Source organism: Armigeres subalbatus, unplaced genomic scaffold (genome assembly GCF_024139115.2).
Source record: "Armigeres subalbatus isolate Guangzhou_Male unplaced genomic scaffold, GZ_Asu_2 Contig465, whole genome shotgun sequence".
In the NCBI taxonomy this organism is placed as follows: domain Eukaryota; kingdom Metazoa; phylum Arthropoda; class Insecta; order Diptera; family Culicidae; genus Armigeres; species Armigeres subalbatus.
The window spans coordinates 389,711-402,515 of NW_026943222.1; the positions used below are offsets into that span (position 1 = coordinate 389,711).

Below are 12,805 nucleotides of genomic sequence, written 5' to 3' on the forward strand. Positions count from 1 at the left end.
GTGGCCAATCGTCAGCGGATGTGTATCGAGTCAATTAAGCCGGTCCTTTTTAAGATCAGCATTTTAAATGGATGACAATGGATTTATGTTGAATATTCTTTGCAGGAACAGTAAATTTGATGACATTTATGATAGCATCAGTGATGGCCGTCAACGGTGGCTTCTGTATTAAATTTAATCGCCGCGTTAATGTTTGTAACCATTTTGCATTGGAAAGTGGTATTTTATTGCTACACCCAACCAGCGGATGGCAGATTTTTATACAGTTCTGCATAAGAACCTTACAGAAACTGTATAATAATTGGGCATATACAATTTCGGAAGATTTTAATACAATTATTGTATTGAAATAATACAGATTTGTATTATTTTAATACAATATCTGTATAAAAAGCTTACAGAATTGTATATGCCCAGATTTTATACAATAATTGTCAGATTTGTTTTTTGGGTGTAGGTTGTGATTAATACTCGGAAAAGCGCATCCTTGCGTGTAATTTTTTGTAGCAACTACCTGCTGACGGCCGCCACAAAGGTCAAAAACAACGCCATGAGATTAATGCTGTCCAATGAGCAGCTCGAAGTAGCTCGAAGTTCCCATCCCTCTCATGTCCATTTGTTGATAAAAGAGAACGAGCAGGACGGGAACAACATCGAGTTGCTCATTGGACAGCACTATTGTACTCAATAATGCGGAAAAAAATTCTTTCAATTAAACTTGCTTTTGTATATAATAGTGCACTGAGAAAAATTTGATATGCAAAAAGAAATATTCTCGCAGGATTCGAACAATCGGTTAGTTGCTGTTAGTAGTAGAGAGGGTTAGAATAAAAGATATTTTAGTTACTAGATGAAGAATGTCGCTTCGGTTCCCTTTGTTCTGCTGTCCGGAACATGTTGGGTACCAAGCTGTCAAATCGTATGGATTTTCCTTCTTTAACATTTAGCTCCCCTATCCTCGCCAGCAAAAGATGTTCCGGACAGCGACGACAGCGACAATCTTTATCTGGTAACTAAAATATCTTTTGTTAGAATCAAAGGGGTGTGTGTGTGACATTTTGGTCAAATTTGAGTTGACCATTGCAAAAAGTGCTTTGGTTTTAGAGCTTTGCGGCAATATGTTAGTACAGTTTGCACGATGTTTGTAATAAATGTGAAAATTCTGAATTGTTCGGAAAACGGGCAATTCAGAGTAAAATCTGAACCCCTGGACCGATTTCAACCAAATCGGGTATTCACATTCTCTATCCTAAGGAAAAGATAACAAAGGGGGTGGAATGGTAATTGGAAAAAGGGGGAGGGTATGAGGGAAGGGGTTGTCTTTGGATTTCAACCAAATTTTGTACACTTATTCACTATGAGGAGCTGATCATGTGGGACGGTAATTTGGGAAAGAGGGAGGGGTATTGTTCAGAAAACGGGCAATTCAGTGTAACTTCTGAACCCATGGACTGATTTCAACTAAATTTGGTGCACATATTCTCTATCCTAAGGAGAAGATAACGTGGGTAGGAGGGCATTGGGAAAATTCTAGGGGAAGGGATGTCTTTGGAAAACGAGCAATTCAGTGTAACTCCCAACCCCATTTTTTATTACTTTTGACCCCTTAATTGATTTCAACCAAATTTGTAACACATATTCTCTGTCAAACGAATGGGTACATTGAAACCAAATTTAGGACACGTACTCTCAATCCTAAAGGGACGATTATAGAGAAGTTGGAGGATTATTGAAAAAAGCGGAAGGGGGTTACGGGGCGAGGGGTATATTATTTAGAAAACGACCACTTCAGTAAAACTTCTGAATCCCTTGACCGATATCCTCAAAAGTTGAGACAAACATCCTTTATCTTTAGCAGGCGATTATAGATGGAGTTGAATGCAAAAGGGGGAGTTGTTACGTCAGGCGTGAAAAACGTAAGGTAAAATGAACGATAGGAATATTGGACATTGGGCATACTTCAAAATTCGCATTCTTATGTTATTTGAGATTGTAAAATTCCCCGGAAACCAATTCTCTTAATAGAAAAGTTCCCAAAAAAAATTAACATTTTCCCGGAAATAACATATCTCCGAAAATAACATTTTCCACATGTATCATATCCTTGAAAACATTTCTCAGGAAATGGCATTTTGCCCGAAAATGAAAATTCCTCGAATATGCCATCCTTAAAAAAAAGTTTCGCGAATATGACATTTCCCCGAAAATTACATTTCCTCGAGCGTGACATTTCCCCGAATATAATGTACGTTTCCCCGAATATGAAAATTTTTCAAACATGATATTTCTCCGAATATGCCATTCCCCCGATAATAACAATTCCTCGAAAATGACACTTCTCTAAATATGACAGATTCGGTAAACATTCTTTTCTCGGTAACAGCGTTTTTTAGAATATAACAAAACATTATTAGCCGGAATTAATGTTTTTGAAACTGATTGGTTGAGCCTGTCTGAAGTAGAGAGCGAATTGAGTGACCAAAACATGTTCCACACGGTCGCGACACTATTTGTCTTTTTTCCTCTCTCTATTACTCTTGGCCCGTTTCATTTTTGTTCATAAAGTTTGCCAGTTGTGTTGTCTATTGCTAGTATTTACCGCCGATCGCCTCTCGATCGGAAATCAGCTGGTTAGGTATATAACAGGCCTTGGCAAAACGTCCAGTACGTAATAAACCTCCGTCGCGGTAACAAATATATGTATATTGTATATGTCGTCGTTTTTGTTAACCAAAATTGTTCTTTTCTCTGTTCGCGTAATAAATGTAGTTTTTGAATCCAAGTCCGTCGTGTGTGAAACTATGTTCTGAAGTGTCCGAAAACTAGAATTTGTGACGCGCGAACATTTGGTCCTTTGATCCGGATGAGCATTCCCGGTAAAGTTTTCGGACATTGTACGTTTTGGCGGACAATTAGTGAAAGGCGTTTGTTCACGAACAATTCCCGCGAACCGTGATGGACGATTAGCACTATTGTGACGGTGAGATAAAAGGCGATCAGTGAATAGTGTCACCATTTTCGATGCGAGCTTGCGCCATCGTGTAAGAACCAGGACATTCGGAAACAGGGTGAATTGCGAAGCTGGAAGATTGCGTCGATTGGTGGATCCAGGGACAGAACGGAGGCTGAGTTTTGGATGACGACGAAAGTGGACACAAGCAGATCAGGACCAGGACAGACGTCTAAGTGACGGAGCGAGGAAGGATAAGGGAGTAGATTGCATGTGTGGTGGCGTTGCATGAATGAAACTCTGTGGCTATAAGGCAAATAAATTGATTGATTGCATGTGAGTCCATATTCTTTTGCAACAGTAGCCCTGGTGTCCGCCCGTTAAAGCTTGGGCTCGGTTTTCGCTGGTTTTATTTCACGATTTCGTTTGTTCCAAGGTTGATTCCCTCTGCTGCTGTCAACTAGGGTGGCCAGTTCTGTCATTCCGTGGTCGTGTTGGGTGGTTAGTCGAGTCGATCGTTGGCAAAGTGAGAAAATAAAGTCTGTTGTGAATTTAGTTTTGCCAGTGCAGTGGAGTGCATTCCATACGAGAACAGTGTTTCCCAAACATTGTTCCGAGTGTCAGTGCCAGTGAAGTGAGCAATGCCTGATCTGAGAACGTTGAATAAACGGGAGCACCAACTCCGTAAATCGCTAGAAGGAATTCAACAGTTTGTCGCAGGTTTTCAAGCAAAAAGAGATGCACGGCAAATCAACGTACGCTTGGAGGCACTTGAAAGGGTATATAGCCAGTTTCTTGATACTCGAATGGAGATTGAGTTGATGATGATGATGGTCCCGCCACATACCCCTACAAAGGTTTGAGCTAGACGATTTGGTCTTAGAAGACTAAGTTGAGAAGGGTGATGTAAAAGAAGAAGACGAGCTAACACAGGCAAATGACAAAGTGAGACAGGAGTTTGAAGACAGCTTTTATTCGCTGAAGGCAGACCTGGTGGCCTTCAAAACGGTGAGTTCCAGTGCATCGGCGGGTGCTACAGGTCAATGTCGTGCCGTTTAGTGGCCATTGCGCTGTTGTTTAAAACAATTAACGCTGAATAATCCCGATTTTCACTGAAATTACTATTCCGCGTGTCGCTTACAAAATGGCCGATGTTACCGCCGAACTACCAACAGTTTTTACGTAGCGTGCTACCACTTTAACATATGCCAACAGAATCGAGAGATGGTATGGTATATGAGATTATCAGAAGGAAAAACGAACAAAAAACATGTGAAAGGAATTATATCAGTGCATCTACGGTCGTCATCATCATCATCAAGCGAGGGAAATCATATGAGTTGATGATCGACGAAGCAATGGATGACAGCAAATGAGCACCGACCACCAATCTCGTTGGTGGAGGCATTTCGTGTAGGTGAGAGAGAGAGAACGGATAATACATTGCTGTTAGGCTAGGCAATAACTGCGTGTTTGGGAAAGAAGGAAGGATAAAATGAAGACTCTTCGCAATAGGGTTTGATCAAGTTGGAGGAGTGAAGGAACGAACGGATACGTATAATGTATTGCGCGAGAAAAAGACCGTTCGGTTTTAATAGCCGAAGCTGGGTTCAGATTGATGCTTCCACGAAAGAGTTTTAGCGTCATTCTTTTGGCGATTTTTGAAGGCGATAGTTCGGTTTTGGTTTTTATCGCGGTTGGCATTTTTAAGCTGCCAGCCGAAGTTTGAATTTCGCGAGTAGGCGTCACGACAATTGGCGCAGCCGGTAGGATAATTAGGTAGTAACGGTTTTTGTTGGTGTAAAGGATTCAATCAGGTAACTTTGCGTGAAAAGCGCCATTTAAAATATATTTGTTTGACTGTGGAAAAAAAACTCCCTTGGAAATAAATGGATTGGTCAAAAGATGGAAATAGGAACATTTGGATTCCTATTCAAAATAAAAGGAAAGATGGTAGAGGAGCAAGAGGACTCCATGTTGGAATTAGGAACATTTGGATTCCTATTCAAAAATAAAAGGAAAGATGGTAGATGAGCAAGAGGACTCCCATGTTGGAAATAGGAACATTTGGATTCCTATTCAAAAAAAAAGGAGGATGGAAGAGGAGCATGAGGACTCCCATGTTTTGGAAATAGGAACATTTGGATTCCTATTCAAAAATAAAAGGAAAGATGGTAGAGGAGCAAGAGGACTCCATGTTGGAAATAGGAACATTTGGATTCCTATTCAAAAATAAAAGGAAAGATGGTAGAGGAGCAAGAGGACTCCCATGTTGGAAATAGGAACATTTGGATTCCTATTAAAAAAAGGAAAGATGGTAGAGGAGCATGAGGACTCCCATGTTTTGGAAACAGGAACATTAGGATTCCTTTTAAAGTGGAAAGATGGTAAAGTAGCATGAGAACTCAGTTTGAAATGGCCACTAAACGGCACGACAGTCAACAGCTGGACTTGCAACCGGCATCCCAGTTTGCAAAGGTGAAACTCCCCGAGATCAAGCTGCCATCGTTTAGTGGGAAGATTCACGACTGGGTGCCATACCGTGACAGCTTCCGAAGCCTTATCCACGATAATTCTCTGCTTTCGGATGTCGATCGTTTCACCTATCTCCGGTCTTCTTTAGCTGGCGACGCTCTGCAGGAAGTGGGTTCCATTGACTTGTCTGCGGCCAATTATGCGGTAGCATGGAAATCGCTCGAGAGTCGGTACGAGAACACGAAGCTAATTGTCAAGGCACATCTCGATGCACTCTTCGCGGTGGAGAGTCTCAAGAAGGAGAGCTATGGGGGACTCAAAACTAATAGGTGACTTCGAGAAGAGCCTGCAGATGTTTGAGAAGATCGGAGAGAAGCCGTCGGATTGGAGCACCATTCTGGCTTGCATGGTGTGTACCAAATTGGACTTGGCGACTTTACGACAATGGGAAACCCACCACAACAGCAAGAAAGTGGCAAAGTACAGAGACTTGATGGACTTCCACTATTCTGAGCCACTATTTAGTATTGCAGTCTGTGGCGCCAGTCGATCCCGTCAGTTCCAACCAGCAACGATCGTCTCGTCCGGCAATTTGCCATACAACGGTAAAATCGACGGCGAAATGCTGGTTTTGCAGCGAACCGCGCCATTCCGTGTTCCAGTTTGTTAGATTCCAGCGTATGAGCGTGTCAGAAAGAATTGAGGCTGCCAACAGAAACAAGCTCTGTCGGAATTGTTTGTATCCGGGACATTTTGCCAGAACCTGCGAGAAGGGAACGTGTCGTCAGTGTCGTCAGAAGCATCACACACTGCTGCATACTGAACAGTCTAGATCCTCCGATCCACCCACGCAGTCAAGACCTCCGACAGTCAACCAACAACACAAACAGCCACAACAGCGATTTACACCACCGAACCAACATACTCGGACTGCTAACACTGCCAATACACAAGACTCACACACACAGCCAGCCACAGAACACGCCACCACAAGCCAAACACACGTAGCCCTCCCCGTAGCACCGACACAAAACATAGTTTTATCCACCGCCTTGGTCAGCATTAGAGACCGCTACGGCAGATCCGTGCTGGCATGAGCGCTGCTGGATTCGTGCTCGCAGCACTGTCTTATGACATCAAGTTTCGCTAGCAAACTCAAGCTAGACGAAATGCCAGTCTATTTGGCGATTCAAGGAATTGGACCGTCTCAAATTGTTTCCACCAGGCTGGTTACCGCCGTAGTCAGTCCAAGATCGCCGAATATTTCGTCATTCGCCGAAGAGATGCAGTTTCACGTGCTGCCGAAGCTAACCGTGTCTTTGCCTACGGCAAGCTTCTCTATCGAAAGCTGGAATTTCCCGGATTCGGCACTCCTTGCGGATCCCATGTTTTTCGAAACAGGACCAATTGACCTCATCATCGGAGCAGAATACTACATGGAGCTGCTGAAGGAAGAAAGGCGAAAGGTTACGAATGAAGGTTCGAGTATGCAAGACAGCGTGTTTGGATGGATTGTTTCTGGTCGTATTCCTGAAGTTGGTGCTGCGTACTCTGTAGTTCACATTTGCTCAACGGCGGAGATACAAGAACAGCTTTCAAGGTTCTGGGAAGTGGAAGCTTGCCATTCAGCCAGTACATTCTCGGTCGAGGAGTCGGCCTGTGAAGAATTTTACGACAGAACAACGTTCAGAAACGAAGAAGGGAGGTACGTAGTCACGCTGCCGAAAAAAGAAGGAATAATCCAGCAATTAGGCGATTCAAGATCAACAGCAGTCAAGCGTTTCATGGGAATGGAGCGGAGGTGCGCAAATAATCCGGAGCTGAAGGCGCAGTACGCGGAGTTCATGAGCGATTACTTGTCTATGGGTCACATGCGAGAGCTTTCCGAGGAAGAAACAAGTGCGTCGTCTTATTACTTGCCTCATCATGCTGTTATGAAGCCGGACAGCACTACGACAAAGCTACGAGTCGTGTTCGATGCATCATGCCGGACATCTAGCGGAATTTCTCTGAATGATGCTCTGATGGTGGGACCCGTTTTTCAGGACATGATTGTGGGCATCGCATTCCGCTTTCGAACACACCGATTTGCTCTCGTAGGAGACGTTGCCAAAATGTATCGTATGATACTGTTGAATCCAGCCGACCAGCAGCTGCAGAAGATCGTTTGGAGAGATAGTGCAGAGGAGCCGATTCGAACATTCGGTCTCGTTACGGTTACGTACGGTACGGAATCAGCTCCATACTTAGCCACAAAGTGTCTTCGGCGCCTGTCAGACGAAGGCCAAGGTGCGTACCCCAAAGCTGCAAAGATCCTCAGGAAGGATTTCTACGTGGATGACATGCTGTCTGGTGTAGACGACATTGAAAAAGGGAAACAACTCATCGATCAGATAATAGAACTGCTGCAATCTGCTGGATTCTCTCTGCGAAAGTGGAATTCTGTCAGCGGTGCCGGAGGAATTGAGAGACGAGCGGTCGATTTTGGAATTGGATTCATCGACCGCTGCAGTGAAAACTTTAGGTTTGACCTGGGAGCCCAGCACTGACTGCTTCCGATTTAGTTCGCCAGAATGGGATGAGTCTGCAGAAATCACTAAGAGAAGCGCCATGTCGGAAGCGTCCCGACTATTCGACCCGCTGGGGCTAGTAGGTCCTGTCATCGTTCAAGCAAAGATTTTCCTGCAGGAGCTCTGGAAACATGACTGCGAGTGGGACGATCCTTTGAACGTACAATTACAAGAGCAGTGGCGTGAGTACAGGCGGAACTTGGTAGGTCTAGCCGAAAACGCTGTCCCGCGGTGGGTAGGTACTAGTGACAGCAACAAGTTCGTTGAGCTCCACGGCTTCTGCGACGCTTCAATTAAGGCCTATGGTGCTTGCATATACATCCGCACTATAGCAGCAGACGGAAGCGTACACGTACATCTGCTGACCTCCAAATCGCGAGTAGCTCCGCTCGAGAATTTGAAGAAAAACAAGAAGTCACTGTCCATTCCCCGTCTAGAACTGTCGTCGGCGCTACTACTGGCTCACCTGTACGAAAAGGTCACCAAAAACATCCACATTGTCGCTAGGTGCTACTTCTGGACCGATTCAACTATTGTCGTATGTTGGCTGTCATCGTCGCCATCAAGATGGAAGCAGTTCGTAGCAAATCGCGTCTCCGAAATCCAGCACGTTACGAAAGGGAGTGACTGGAACCACGTTGCTGGAGAAGACAATCCTGCGGACATAATTTCCCGTGGCATGTCGCCGACACAACTACAATACGAATCGCGCTGGTTCCACGGACCGAATTGGCTAATGCTGGATCGGCAATACTGGCCCGATTCCAAGAAAATCGACGAAAGCAGCATCGCCAAGGCAGATTTAGAAGAAAAAGCTGTCGTCGCTGTCCTTCCTGCTATTACACCAAGCGAGATATTCGGTCTCCGTTCATCGCTAGTAGATCTGGTTCGGCTAACAGTCTACTTCCGTCGATTTAAATGGAATTCATCACCAGCAAACCGATCAGATAAGAAAGTCGGGCACATTACTTCCCAGGAGTACAACGAAGCGCTCAAGGTGTTAGTGAAGCAATGTCAGCGAGAAAGTTTCCCACGGGAGTTTGCAGACATCGCCAAGTACGGTCAGGTTCAAGATTCATCCAGAATTGCTGGACTAAACCCGCAACTTCTCTACGGTATGTTGTGTGTTGGCGGCCGGTTGAAAAATGCAGCTGTATCAGACAGTCGGAAACATCCGTACATTCTTGATCACCATCACCCCTTCACAAGACTCATAGTAGTTTACTATCATCGAAAATACTTTCACGCTGGTCAGCAGCAGATTGTTTCGGCTGTTCGAGAACAGTTCTGGCCCACGAGTGTCAAGAACCTTGTAAGACAGGTGGTTCATGAATGTGTCCAGTGCTTCCGTGTGAAGCCTAAAATTCAGGACCAACTAATGGCTGATTTACCTCCAGAGCGTGTGCGGCCATGTTCCCCTTTTCAAAAGGTCGAAGTCGACTACTGTGGTCCCTTCTATGTGTTCTATCCGCAACGGCGAGCCCGAGCAATCAAGTGTTTCGTGGCAGTGTATGTATGCTTAGCTACCAAGGCAGTACACTTGGAACTAGCAGCGGATCTGTCAACACAGGCGTTCTTAGCAACGTTACAGCGATTTACGTCACGCCGTGGAAAACCATCGTTAATTATGTGTGACAACGCAACAAATTTCGTTGGCGCCAGGCGGAAGCTGGATGAGCTTGCCCAGCTGTTCACTAGCCAACAACTCTCGGAAGCAGTCTTACACCAAACAGCAGAGGACTGAATCGAATTCCGATTCATTCAAGCCCGAACACCGAATTTTGGAGGGCTGTGGGAATCAGCAGTGAAGTCGTTCAAGAACTTGTTCAAGCGAACGATTGGTACACGCACGTTGGAGTATGACAAGATGCTAACAGTGCTAACTCAGACGGAGGCAATCTTGAATTCAAGATCGTTGACCCCGATCAGCAACGATCCCGATGATTTTGAGGCTCTCACGACAGGACAATTCCTAATTCAGCGGCCACTGGCGGCCATTCCAGAGCCCGATCTTGGTGGCATTCCGGACAACAGGATCTCGGCTTGGGAAAGGGTGAGAGGTTTCACCCAGCAATTGTGGAGAAAGTGGTCGAAGCAATACCTGTCCAATCTCCACAATCGGACAAAATGGACGCGGCAGAGAGACAACATTACAGTTGGGACCTTGGTTGTCCTTAAGGAGGAAAATTTGCCAGCGTTGAGGTGGCAATTGGCACGGGTGACAGAGGTTCACCAAGGCTCGGACGGAAATATAAGAGTAGTAACCGTTCGGACCAAAGATGGCGGTTACCTGCGAACGATCTCAAAGATCTGCGTGCTGCCAGTACGAGAAACTATTTCATCTTCAGCAGAGGAAGTCTAGGACTCAACTGGCCCCCGCATACCAGTTAAGTTATGTATTTCTTTAAATTTCGAAAAAGTGACCGTCTTATTTTTCTTCAGAGATACCTTCTTGAGCCTGGTCAACCAGACAGCTGACATTCGAATCAAATTCACGAGTTGTCTCACGTCCAATAATGTCCATAGTCTGAGGTAATATGTGTCGTTGTCGTTGGTGAAAGTTACATGTATCCAGTCCAGTCCAGTTCGTCAGTCTAATTAGTTAGATAGTAGGAAAATGTGTAATGTCCTAAGACTAAACCGTCAAAAACTGCTTGATATTTGAGATGCACGCTGCGATTGTCCGTGGGTTTGGCCAACCAACGCGGACTGTTTCGGCATTTGGATCCAGCATCGCAGCCACTGAGTTACACACCCTTGCTATCAAGATTCAACGCAGTTCCGCATTAAGACATGCACAAGAAGCCAAAGTCAGTCAGAGAGAAGGGAGGTCCGCGCCTCGTGTTCGTCCAACAGAGGCCCTAGGGCCTCCTTCCAGGCAAGTCGTTTTTATTTTCAGCATTATAGACTAAAAAGCACCTTCTCATTTTATTAAGAGGTCACCAACATCACGGCATGGACCACCTCAGCACCACATATATCAGCGAATTCGCAGTCCAATCCCATCCCAGAAGCCAGATCATTGATCGTCGTCCCGCCTTGTCTTGTCCAATCGGAGTGTAAGCATCGTTCAGCATTAAAACTCAACTGCAATCATGCCATCCATCCAAGTGAAAGTCGGTTTGTCAGAGTCATCGTCAAGAAGAAGTCGTCGAAGGGAACTCGGCAACGAATTCCTGAAAGAGCATCGTCAAGTCATCATCAAATACTACAGTCCACTAGTCATCACAATCAACATATTACGGGGCCTGGCAGACAGCTTTTTACCCAACGGAACAAATTCAGGCACTGTAACTTGTCTGCCAGGTAAGTTGTTCCGGTTTTCCTCAAAAATCTACACGATATTACATCTGGTTTTCCACTTTGCCGAGGTAAACAAACATCAACTACCGAGAATCACCACCAGCCGGTGGATTATCGTTTTCGTCCCCGTCATCGTCGTCGTCGTCGCTGTGTCGAATGAAGGTCCTACTTCACCGGTATTAGTACATAAATGTATAGTGTGTAAGAAGCAAATTGAAAATCTATCTACTGTTAATTTTGTAAACTTACATTGGTTAGAGCAGGAGGTTTTGAAATTATAGGGATTTCAAGGCGGCCGGTTATGGTTGAGCCTGTCTGAAGTAGAGAGCGAATTGAGTAACCAAAACATGTTTCACACGGTCGCGACACTATTTGTCTTTTTTCCTCTCTCTATTACTCTTGGCCCGTTTCATTTTTGTTCATAAAGTTTGTCAGTTGTGTTGTCTATTGCTAGTATTTACCGCCGATCGCCTCTCGATCGGAAATCAGCTGGGTAGGTATATAACAAGCCTTGGCAAAACGTCCAGTACGTAATAAAACTCCGTCGCGGTAACAATATATGTCATCGTTTTTGTTAACTAAAATTGTTCTTTTCTCTGTTCGCGTAATAAATGTAGTTTTTGAATCTAAGTCCGTCGTGTGTGAAACTATGTTCTGAAGTGTCCGAAAACTAGAATTTGTGTCGCGCGAACACTGATATTTACCGTCATTTAAACATTGGATGTTCTTTAACCAATAGTTTGATCTTCTGATCAACTGAGGAAGTATCAATAATAAAACACAGACATTTGGTTTTCACTCAAGTGAAAATGTCTTGTTAGTAAATGTAATTTCTCAACAGTGATGGCCGCCGGAGAAAGCCATTGGAAGTTAAATTTTCTCTTCAAATTCGGATAATCGTTTGGCTGCTGTCAGTAATTTTTAAAGCGCGCCAAGACGCGTATGTCGCTTCCTTTCATAATCCCCATTTTTAATGGAAGATAGGCGATTGGAGACGAATTTTCTTCAAATTGAAAGTGGCGATTATGGCGTCGGAAGCAGTCCCAGCAGCATCAGATCGCTGTCGTCTGTGACCATTCAGCAGTATGAAGAGTAATCTTCCCGTACATTCAAGCATCAAATTCAAATTCGGAAATTCAAACCCTCTTCTTTGTATAGTAATGGTCCTGACGGTGTCAGGCAATTATGCCGAAGGTCATTAGGCCGAATGACCATAAGGCCGAATTAGCAAACAGAAGTAAAAAGTGAAAAATGAAAAGTTCTTTCTTCACCTTTCGTCTTCTTCCTTCTTTCCCCTTCCCTCATCCTTTTTTTTTCTTCCTTCATCCTTCTTCCATCATCCTTTTTCCTTTTTCCTCCTTACTTCTTCCTTTTTTATTTTCCCCTCTTCCTTCTACCTTCTATCTTTTTTTCCGTTTTCTTCCTTCTTCTTCCTGCCTTACTTCTTTCTTCTTCCTTCTTCCTTCTTACTCCTTCCCCCTCTTTTCTTCCTTCTTCCTACCTTCCT

At 44.4% G+C, this 12,805-nt stretch overlaps 2 protein-coding genes across 2 annotated transcripts; both read left to right on the forward strand.

Moving 5' to 3' along the window:
• The first annotated feature begins 6,594 nt into the window (after nucleotides 1–6,594).
• On the forward strand, nucleotides 6,595–7,974 carry LOC134204226 (uncharacterized). The gene has a single exon (XM_062679055.1). It carries the CDS (start codon nucleotides 6,595–6,597, stop codon nucleotides 7,972–7,974), a length of 1,380 nt encoding a protein of 459 aa, XP_062535039.1.
• Nucleotides 7,975–8,035: 61 nt separating this feature from the next.
• On the forward strand, nucleotides 8,036–9,739 carry LOC134204227 (uncharacterized). The gene has a single exon (XM_062679056.1). The coding sequence runs from the start codon at nucleotides 8,036–8,038 to the stop codon at nucleotides 9,737–9,739; it is 1,704 nt and encodes a 567-aa protein (XP_062535040.1).
• The last annotated feature ends 3,066 nt before the right edge of the window (nucleotides 9,740–12,805 follow it).

Excerpts from the sequence above, each read along its gene's own strand:
- LOC134204226 (XM_062679055.1), top strand. The coding sequence starts at position 6,595 with ATGCCAGTCTATTTGGCGATTCAAGGAATTGGACCGTCTCAAATTGTT.
- LOC134204227 (XM_062679056.1), top strand. The coding sequence starts at position 8,036 with ATGTCGGAAGCGTCCCGACTATTCGACCCGCTGGGGCTAGTAGGTCCT.